The sequence below is a fragment of the Brienomyrus brachyistius genome, chromosome 17, assembly GCF_023856365.1.
Source record: "Brienomyrus brachyistius isolate T26 chromosome 17, BBRACH_0.4, whole genome shotgun sequence".
Classification (NCBI taxonomy): Eukaryota; Metazoa; Chordata; class Actinopteri; order Osteoglossiformes; family Mormyridae; genus Brienomyrus; species Brienomyrus brachyistius.
The window spans coordinates 15,356,256-15,367,376 of record NC_064549.1 but is presented as its reverse complement, the minus strand read 5'-3'; the positions used below and the strand labels follow the sequence as shown (position 1 = coordinate 15,367,376).

Here is an 11,121-nt window from a genome sequence, read left to right as displayed (position 1 = left end):
CATCAGTTTTGTTGTATTTAGAAGGACAATTTAGCCATTCGAGGCGGCATGGTGGTGCAGTGGTTAGCACTGTTGCCTCACACCTCTGGGACCCGGGTTCGAGTCTCCGCCTGGGTCACATGTGTGCGGAGTTTGCATGTTCTCCCCATGTCGTCGTGGGGTTTTCTCCGGGTACTCCGGTTTCCCCCCACAGTCCAAAAACATGCTGAGGCTAATTGGTGTTGCTAAATTGCCCGTAGGTGTGCATGTGTGAGTGCATGGTGTGTGAGTGTGCCCTGCGATGAGCTGGCCCCCCATCCTGGGTTGTTCCCTGCCTCGTGCCCATTGCTTCTGGGATCGGCTCCGGACCCCGGAAGATAAGTGGTTTGGAAAACGGATGGATGGATGAAATTTAGCCATCCCTGTTTTCAATAATTACATATATTTACTCAAATTCCAATACTAAGTGCAGTTGAGAGTGACCTTCTCCCCCTATGTCTTTGGTCTGTGAGAGAAATGATTAGAAACTCATGCACAATTTAAAATAAAGTACAGCATATATACTCTTCATACACAAATCATGTATATTAGACTATGTTTATTACGTAACTGACTGTGTGCTTTTAATACCCTTTGGGACACTCTCCCCACATTGCTTCTAGCAGGTTAGCATAACTTAACTGTTGCGAGGTATTTCTTATCCTCTAACCCATCCGTCAGGGAGACATCCAGGTCGCTCTGCTGCTTCCTTAGGGGGAAGTTGCTCCCACAATGCATGGAGAAAGTAAATACATCAGGTTCCTCCCTGAAGATGTAGGCTGTGTCATCCCCCTTTAGGAAGGACAACAGCAGGAGTCTGGTGAGGAACCTGCCCTCGCTCTAAAGAGGCCCGTAAGGTAAGGAGATCGCTGGCCTCTGCAGCATCGTATGGGCTAAACCTGATGCACATCCAAATCTGCGATGAGGACCTTCCTCTTCTTTGAGGATTCCTCCATCCAGTATTTGGCAGCCACAGCCAGGTCGTTGATAAGACAGAATCCTGCCCCGTAGCTGGGGAAGACGTGATGCGTTCCCCCTGCCGTACTCGACGCAAGTCCTCTTTGCAGAGCAATCCCTGCTGCCAGAACCGTACCACCTGGGTGAAGACACAGTACCACACGTGAATGGATACTTACCTGAAAGGCAAGTCAGGCATTTTTTCTGAATTCCTTACCTGTTTCATATCGGCACCATGTGGCAAGACCGTCGCTCCAGGAAAAGCCCGTCCTCTTCTGCTCTTCTATGCTAATCTTTCCATGTAAGAAATTATCCACGTTTTCCTCTGTGTGCACAGGGGCAAGTAGCTCTTCGGAAGCTAGACTCGGAGTCCATACCTTAAGAAATATATACAGATAAATGCCTTACTTTTAATCCAGACAGTCAGTTTTTCTGCAGACATAATCATCTACTCTCTCACCTGTTTATTGGTTATTATTTGATCCATTAATAGAAAGAGTAGGATACTCTGGAACTTTCCCATGGGAAATCTGTGGTTTTCTGGGATGTCGTACACATGTTTACTGTTGTGAACCACGGGAAGACCACTGGAGTCCTTAGTTACCTACGCAGACGAAAAACTTTCGACAAAATTTAAACCAACATATATACATGTATTTGGGGCAGCTGGATAATTATACGATTTAATGTAAATTGAATTTCTTGCGTTAAATCTATAACTGAAATATCCTTCACGCGATTGCATGCATGTTTCGAGCATTTTTTGCTGTTATGTTTCATCTTAAAACTTCCATAAACTTTTCTGTGAATATGCCTCATTTCGCATTACGTTAGTGTATCGACCAACCAATCTACGCCAAACGTATTGTGCTTTGAAGCATCCAGACATTATCATTACGCCTCACTACATTATCTCTATTGATGCAGCTGCGTAAGGTATGCACGGATCTTGTTGCATTGGCTATTATCAGTAAAACTGGGCTGTTTTCTAAAGCGTATTCACCGCGCTTACTCGCCGGCTTACACGCATGGCGCCCCGGTGTCTTCCGTCGCTGAGCTTCCTACGTATGTCAGAGCGGCACCGTGCGGCGGCCAGCGTGCGTCCTTTTGCCAAGTCCGCCCTATCAATGACGCCTTTAGATAAAGACAAATAGCTCTGATAAATAACACACTACCTTTAAAAACACAATAAAACGAAACGTAATGTACTTAAGTTTTTGACAAAATTTTAATTCTGTATGTATATATATATATATTATTGTTATATATTATTGTTTTTTTTTCATGGTCAGCCGTGATGAGTAGCTACTGAAAGGAAACTCCATCAAGTTCTGCTGCATATGGAGCCACGTTGCCTTGGATCACACTTGTTAGTCCAACGCTTCCCAAGAATGCTTGACACCATGATGCGACAGAAAATGGGATTCATTGGGTCAAGAAATCTTATTCCGTTGCTCCAAGGTCCAATTCTGATGCTTTAGTGTCCATCATAGTGACTTTCGATGGTGGGCTGGGGGCAGCACACCCCGACTGTCCTGTGGTCATGCAGCCCCACACAAAGAGGGGCTCTGTGCACTGCATGTCATGACACGTTACGCCCGTGACTATCATGAAAATTATCTTCCATTTGTGCCACATCTGCAGAGTAAACAGTCAGTTCCTGTATGCAATGAAAAATTTACTCTGAGTGTGCATTTCCATGCTGCCCATGGATACAGAGCAGCTGGTCATTCTTGTGATCTGTGCCAGCCGTCGGAAGGTTGCTGGTTCGAATCCTGTGAATACCAGGAATGATCCTACTGCATTGGGCCCTTGAGCAAGGCACTTATCCTGATGTTACTCTACCTTGAAGCCACCAAGGAGGTCCTCCAACCTACAGGGATGATTTGGAGGTTGGTGGCAAGATTGGCACTCTAGCTGCTGGGAGAAAAAACTCGTTCCAATTGGACTGCATGGCTGCACTCAGGTTCTCATCTCTGAGGTGGTTTGTCATGTGGTGGGTGTAGCAAATCAGTAAGAGATGCTGTGGGACCATCTTCTCACTTCACCTTCCCCATCACATGACTCAAACTTACAGGTCAGAGAAGATGAGGTCTTGCCCCACCTCTGCTGAGGAGTCTTGAATGTTGACTAACAGCACCTGACTATCTGATGATTAAGTGCATGCAGGTGACACCCAGTCAATAACTGACATTGAACACACAGGCTGTCATGAATTATTTAAAAAATATCACTAAAGAAAGACACGGCTTTTAGAGTTGCTGAAAATACTAGCTTTTAAATTTTCTGAATTACATTAACTGTGATGTCAGTTTATGAAGTTCTTGCTAATTCTTTGCACCAGTGCCTTGGACTTAAAGAATTGGGGCCAGATGTAAAAGTTAATGGTTTTAATACAATTGAACAGATAATGGAATATGGTTTACAGTGAGATTTTAAAAATGATGTTTAAAATATAATACTCCGAACGTCATTCTCGAAATGCTTCTTATGGGTAACAAAAATTGCAAGAATTGCAAATGATAAACTCGTTCAAAGCCAAAATCCTGGAATACAGATCAAATGTCTTTTGGAAAGTAACAGCTTCCAAGAGACAATGGAAAGTTTGTCACTGTCTTTCTACCAGCAGGTGGCGCCAACAATCTATTTTTTTTCTGGGTTTTTAGGTCTGTCACTCAACTGATTTAGTGCGTTTTACTGGAACTGTTTGTTCCAAGATGGAAAGTACAGAGCAGAAAAATCACACAAAAAATTAAATGCAGTTTTTCAAAATCACTAAGGTCTAATTGCCTTTTTTTTTTTTTTTTTAATAAACTAAGCACCGGGTATGTGAAGCTGGATCATTCAATGAGAGGAAAGAAATATATTCCTCTTTCTTCTCAAAATGAAACCACAGGTACCAAATTTGTATCAAGAATCTGGCATTCAACCAACCTGGCTACATGAGGCACTTTGTATCATAGTTGAACTTAATTGAAGTGACATGAAGCGTATTAGCAACAGTTTAGCAATATGTCCATTGGGTGGCAAAAGCAAGCAATGAAAACGGCAGAATGTACCTCTCACATTGCCACAGACGGAGTGAGGCAATGAGATGCTCGCCACTCCTCAGTAAGTGTCCCCTAAGAGTGCTCAGCCTTTCCACACACTTTGGTTCACTCCTACATTTCTGTATGGTGTATCCACCATCTCAAGCAGCCCAAGAGAAAGCGAATTGTTTTGCTTGCGTTATCTCCGGTTCCTCCTTGGAGCTGGGCTTTTGTTTGCCGATGAGTCGCAGGCGTTCCCTCGGCTTGCCCAGGGCTGTTGATTTAGCTCCGCGCGCCATTCTTCAGATGCTTTTGACGTTCTATCAGCCTGGCAGCCCCGCATCTGCCGGAGCAGGCTGCCACAGTGCCTCCCTCACGCCCCCCTCGGCTGGGCCTCTCTTACCTAACGCATGCAGCAGATGCTGAAACGCTGGGCTGCTTTTCCTGAAACTTACTTCGCTTTGCAGTAAGCCAGGCATTCCTGCGCAGTGCCTGTTCCCAAGCCCAGCGGAGTCCTCAAAGCTTCTCTGATGCATGTCTGGCATGCAGGTGAACACTAACCATTTTCCCAGTACCAGCCCTGTACTGGTGTTCCCCTTATTTCTTTTACTGGTATGTACCATTGTGGTACAGAGGTCTAATGGGTAGCACTCTAACCTCCATGGGGGTTTGGTGGGGGGGTTGGCTCTGTGTGTGGGGTGGTGGCAGGTTTTCCCTGTGTTTCTCCCACAGTCCAAAAACGTGCTGTATGGTTAATTTGGCATCTCCAAACAGCCCATGGTCCATGTATCCTGTAACTGACTGGCTTTGAAGGTTAGCACTCGTCTGGATGCAGTCTGGATGTCCTCCTTTTAGCCCCCCTTGGCCTCCTTTTTCCCTCCCCCCATCTGCCTCCCTGTCAACAAGAAGTGCGACTCTCTCCCACCCTCAGTCACACAAAAACATGAGACTCACACATACACATACCACGGAAGCTGAGAATGGCTGTGCTTGTGAGTCTATATGTCTTTCTGTCAAGGTAACAAAATAATTACCGTTCTTGGCTTCCGTAGTAAGTGTGTGAAATAAACCTCCCCCCCGCTACTTTTCATGGGCCCCCTTCTTTTTGAGCTTTAGTCCTCTTTGGACACAGGTGGCCCCCTTTTTACAGTCACGCCGGTGTCACCATACTGGCATCTCATTCCCTGCCTTGTTTGCTTTGTTTCGTGGAACAGGCCCCCGGCCCACTGCAGCTCTATAATAAATGACCAGTTATGGAAGATGGAGGGTATGTTCATTTTACAGAAAGGGTAACGTGACGACCTGTTTACAAAACATTCATCCATCCATCCATCACAGGGTGATATGAGCACAGGATACAAGCGAAGGGAAAGCTCTGAATGAGATGTCACTGTATCGCAGGGCATGCATGCATACAACCACGCATTATAGAGACGCCAATGCGCTCAACTATATGCCTTAGGGTTGCAGAAGATCGTACACCCCACCCCCCTGAATTTGTGTACATAATAAAGTTGTCCACGGACATCCAAAGGCTGGGGAACCTTAACGTGCATGACAGGGAGAGAACCTGTGATTGCCACACAAAGCATGCGCTGAATATAGCGGGGCATGTCAAAGGATATATATCTTTTTTTAATTAATCTAGTTCTGTGTGCTTCATTAACTGTGGCCTATTAAAACCAGGAATGTCACACCTCCCCATAATCCAATTTATCTGCTTATTGCTAGTTTTCTCAGTTCAAGCAGTTTTATATCTATGTATACAGAATGAAATGATTGCATCGATATAAATCAGCAGGCCCGTAAATTAGATGCTTCTTTCAGTTATAGAGATGAATCGTACTTTTGTTTGAAGGTATAATTGCAGTTTAGGGAATCAGCCTGCGGTTCTGGCTGAGACAGAGATGTTCAGTGCTTCTGGACAAAGGTAGATTGAGTAACACTGTCAGTCTTTGAAATTACTGTGTGATTAGATGAGTCAGTGAGCGCTGGCTCACTCTGGCAGCCTTCCCACTGCACACACGGGGAGAGACCACTGTACCACGCAGAACATACCCGTTCCCCTTTCCGACGGGTGAGTCACAGGAACGCTGGGGAATTCTACCTGACCTTGTCTGTGAAAACACGATGTCCCGATGGAGGAGCCCAAATGTGTGTGTTGAATGAAGACATCAGTCCTTGTCCATATCATTGGTAGATCTTTACTGGTCTTTTTCTGCTGTAAAAGCTCCCTCCATTTGTTTCAATCACTGTCTAATCTCCCAGTGAGCTGAGTTCCACACACTGGATGTAATGGCTTCGATGATTTTTCCTCAGAAATGGTAATAAAATCATAGCAACTCCTATGCCTGAAAGCTTTTGCCTTGAATATCAGTGGATCAGTCTTATTATGTGCCTATGTGTGTTGGGGGGAAATGGCAATGAATAGGATGAGTGGCAGGTCTCATTGAGCAAGTTCAATCCAGGCTGACCTTGGTGCTGGCAATATTCTCAGTTGTATCCTAATTAAAATGCTTTGTCTCCTGCAAGGTTATACAGCAGAACCAATTTCCCTCATTTTCACTGCTCTTATTTATCTGGAGTAATGTTTAAGAGATGTGCTTCACATCACTAAAGTATTTATTGAAAGATTAGATTGTGGTAACCTATATTTATATTAGTGTTGCAATGTAAGTCATTTAATAAATTAGATATTTACTAAATTATGTGGCTCCTCTTGCCACGCAGGCTGGTGCCTAACATGGAGCTTACCCTTATTGCACCCCTTATCTTTCCTGGGACTGTCCCCCCTGGCTTCTGCCCCCTCCACATCTTTGTGTTGTACATGGGGGAGGTGGTCCCCGGTGGCTGTCAAGGTCACAGCGTTTCATTATAATTTCACACTGTATGGCTTCCCATCAAAGGAATGTGATTCATTGTGTCCGTTTGCCCAGCACAGCGATGCTGATGGCTTATGAAGTAAAGCTGATCGCTAATGTAATTTGCCTCGTTTGTGGAATTACACCTCTTTTGTGGTGTAGAGCAGACGGTGGCATGTTTACCCTTTTTCAGTGTGTGTCTGTGAGGAAAGCGTAAAGTTAATGGGCTCTGGGAACATCTCCAGATGTATGTCTGCAATTTGCAGCGATGAGAGCGAAGCCGGCTGTCCTGCTACACCATCTGCCCGCCGCTCTCCACTGCACTCTCTCTGGCAGATGGGTACATGCAGGTTCAAGGTCGCTGTCTGGCTCTGACTCTTTAATCCATTTGTGTGTGTGTGTATGTGTGTGTCTGTGTGTGTGTGTGTGTGTGTGTGTGTGTGTGTGCGCGCGCGCATTAGGTTTATACCAAATCTCACCCACTGTTATTTTGACATTGTATGGACCATTCTTCAGGTTCCTTCAATGATCTGTGAATGCAATCAAAACAACTAAAAATGCCTCACGTTTGGTTTGGTGAAGATTAAGGTTAGGGGTTAAGTTCATCATGTTGAAATTATTGTTTCCCCCCTAGAAATGAATGGAGAGTCCCCACAAAGATATAATTACAAACCTGTGTGTGTGTGTGTTTGTAACATTGTAGTGACCAAATTAAAAATAAAAAAAACCTGTTATACTGATGTTGTGGGGACCACGTTTCGGTCCCTCCAAGGGAAAACTCAATTTTTTTTAGATACCTATGGTTAAGGTGAGGGCCGCGTAGGGGTTGTCATTGATGGGATTATGGTTATTTCCATATAAATGAATGGGGAGTCCCCATAATGATATGAATACAAATGTGTGTGCGTGTGTGTGTTTCGTCAAAGCAGCCAAAAAGAATAGTGAGAGTGACACTGGTTTCAGGAAAATGAGACTGTAGCAATGGGGGGGATCCACTTGGGAAGCCAGAGACGCTGTTCACTGATTGGCTGGCAGTGTGGTTGGCAGGTGTGACACTCAGCCTGGCAGCTGTCCCTGGGTTTCATAGCTCACTGGTTGCACAGGCAATAACAATGAGGGGTGGCAGGTGGTTGGGAGAACCCCCCCACTCCCCCCCCCCATCCAAGCCAGGAGCAGCGCAGTCAGGCTTACACTGGGCAGTCTACGCGTCTGTAGTTGCTCCCAGTGGTCTGTTATCAAACAACAAGCTGCTAATTCACAGAAGCCAATAATCGCTGCTTGTATCCTCTTTGTTCTGCTGCTATTTCAATGCCATGAATCTAACGAAGACTTATTTTTATAATTAAATTTCTCCAAAGATAATATTAAAACCGACACTCGCCTCTGCTGGCCGAGATGGTAGCTCACGGTCAAACAGAGTTTTGCTTGAATGTATTTGCTTAAGAATGTATTTCCTAGTGATAAATGAATGTGGGGCATCTTGCAGCCTCCCCTTCTGATTGAGGTGGCCTTATGGAATATTCCCCCGGCGCTACCAGGTGGATGAAATGTCAACACGATGATACGTGATTTGCCGCTGTTTGAGGCACATGTTTGAGTTTGATAAACCGGAGGCCCCAGAAATGGCTGCAGGCAATTTGCCGGCGAGTCCTTATCACGATGTGTCTTTGTTTTCCCCGAGACCTTGTGGAGCGTGTCAACAAAGCTGCCGCCTCTGTCAGCCCGGTGAGGCTCAGCCAGTGTGGCTGAGTGCGTGATCTGCTGGGGAACAGATGCCAGTGTTCCCAGTGGAGTTACAACATACTAATCCCCCCGCCCCAGCCACCCCTACTGGCTCTCATATGGACACTCGTGCGCCTGTGAGTACTTGGACAAGATTGCCTAAAAGCTATTTGTTTCAGCCTTTGTTCTGTAAAGGCTTTTCATGTGAAACATCTACTGTATCGATGCATTATGTCATTCATCTCCTATCTTTTGTGGGTTTTTTTTTTTTTTTTTTAAAACATTTCCTATCAATGCACTTTCAAAAAATGTTTTTCTAAATCAGGTAACCAGGAGCTCCTGTTTGAGTTTAAGCCTCATCAGGCTGTACACTACATTGTCAGAAAAAAGTACAAATTTATACCATTGGGGGTACAATTACTTGTCAAGGGTCTGCCAATTGTACACTAACTGTAGGTAAATGTACTTTTTAAGATACAAAAATAGACTGTGAGAAACAATTTTGTACCATTCAGGGTACATTAATGTTCATTTGTACCTCGGGGAACAAAATGGTACCAGGGCTGTACCCCTTTTTCGGACCGTGTAATCATGACTGAATATAGACGGTCTATATAATGCAGGTTATGGCTTTGGGAGATGGATACCAATGAGTAGGAAAGAGTTCCAGCTATAGAAAAAGCACCTGGCGCAGTATAGATCCAGGCTGTTTCTTGAAGTGACTCTACCAGCCAAGAGGGCAGCTTAGTCCATTTGTGTGCCTTGTTTGCGAGGAGACTGAGAGGAGAACATCTTCGAGAGTGACCCTGGGAGTGTACGGCGGCTGGAATGGGTGGGAATCCCAAGGAATTTCACAGTGTTATTGAGCCAGCTAACATGGGAGATGCCCGTCGGAGGACATGTTGCTGCCAGAGGCCGTCTTTTTAAGTTCCATCCAGATGGTTAAAGGCCATAAAGAAGCTGCTAAGTGGAATGACCAGAAGAGTACTAGGACTTTCCTAAGCACCGCGTGCCATTTGGGCTGCAGAGTTCCAAAGAAAAGGACAAAAACAAACAAAAAAAAAAACAAGAACTCATGGTGGGTGGCATTAGCGTGTCTATCTGTACCAGATATAACCCAAAGGAAACCAATGAATTAAGGAGAGGGAGGTGGGTTAAAGTAGCCAATGACAGGCGGGGAAGGAGAACCATATGTGTTATGGGTTTGAGGCCAGACATGAATTCCGGAATTTAATTTTTCTATTCTGTGCCGTAAACAGGAGCATAAAGGCAGGTGAACAAAACAACGGCATCACCTAATGATACGTTAATGACAATGAACTAATTTGGAGGAAGGCCACCATTAGCCTGCAGAACATCTCTATTGCTGTTCTGAACTGCATGCAGTGAGATACTGGGTCATTCTTCAAGAAGAAAAGTGTCCACTTCTTTGAGGGACGAAGGAGGTGGGATTCTATGCACCACACTCTTCCCTTTAAGGTTCAGTGGTGTTTATCCTGGGCTGCCGGGGAGGCCGTGGAAGGCACAGGGGATGAAGATTGGTCTTCATCCCAATCTTCATAAAAACGGTCTTGAATCTGTTAAGCAGTATGCATGGGACCATTATGGGAACATCACGAGGGAGCTGTGTTTGCACCATTTCCTGCACCTGGTCCTGTAAAAAGAATCATCATTATGCAACCATGCAGAGTTTAATGACTCCCGCTAATGGCAGGTTTCAATTTCACACTATTCCCCATCCCACTATATCCTGAAGCTGAAGCTGAGCAGAACACAGACATGTGAGCCCTGTTTTCAGGGATGGACATGCACAGCTTGTTCTTCTTTGCTCATGGTAGAAGTTTACGGTGTATTACAACTGAAAACCACATGAAATACATTTCTGGCTAAATAAAGGTGCAGATATATTAAAGTAGAGTTGTAGCTCTTGTGGCTTTGCCTGAAGCTGGTCGGTTGACTTAGACGGGCTGGTCTATCTGTCATTTCTAACGTGAGCCACTGCAATGCTCACACAGTGCTGTGTGGCCCCCCAGATATGCCCCCTCGCTCCCCTCAGGCACACAGGACCACATGCCATGGAAACCAGAGTATTTGTTGTGTGACCTGCGAGCACAGGCACGAGATAACGCCTTGTTGTTTTCAAAGGTGCCTGACATTTGCAAGGTTGTGACAGTGTGTCATATCCCCCCCACCTGCCCCACCCCCAGGGTGTCCATGAGGGCATTTCCTGCTTAGACCTAGCGTAGCTTCGGCTGGTGACGATAGTATCTGTCGTTCAGGTGAATTAATAATGAGTGTGCCTGTAACACTCTGCTGCATTGGCCCTTGTGTTTCTCCGCCACGATGCCAGGCTCAGTCACGGGCAAACGTTGAAATATCCTTGAAATAATAGTGCTGTGAGCCTAACTGGGGGGCGGCGCATGGCCTTCAGGCAAAACTGAGGTAATTCAGATGACTCAATAAAAGGTCCCCCCTTCCTCTCCGGATGCCATTTGAAAGCTGCCATTATTGCCTGAAGTCATGCGCTTATATTC

The 11,121-nt window shown here is 45.3% G+C and overlaps 1 protein-coding gene across 1 annotated transcript; it reads right to left on the bottom strand.

Moving 5' to 3' along the window:
- Window positions 1-562: 562 nt before the first annotated feature.
- Window positions 563-4,385, bottom strand: hdac12 (histone deacetylase 12). Its single transcript, XM_048980719.1, has 6 exons — window positions 4,035-4,385; window positions 1,988-2,109; window positions 1,436-1,579; window positions 1,193-1,352; window positions 918-1,114; window positions 563-810 (listed from the first exon to the last, which is right to left on the bottom strand). Exons 2-6 carry the CDS (start codon window positions 2,003-2,005, stop codon window positions 646-648), a joined length of 684 nt encoding a protein of 227 aa, XP_048836676.1. The 5' UTR covers window positions 2,006-2,109; window positions 4,035-4,385; the 3' UTR covers window positions 563-645.
- Between the last annotated feature and the right edge of the window lie 6,736 nt (window positions 4,386-11,121).

Coding starts and splice junctions, on each gene's coding strand:
- hdac12 (XM_048980719.1), bottom strand. Junction 1,353..1,435: donor AAATAATAACCAATAAACAG/GTGAGAGAGTAG, acceptor ATATTTCTTAAG/GTATGGACTCCGAGTCTAGC. Junction 811..917: donor CAGATTTGGATGTGCATCAG/GTTTAGCCCATA, acceptor TCCTTCCTAAAG/GGGGATGACACAGCCTACAT.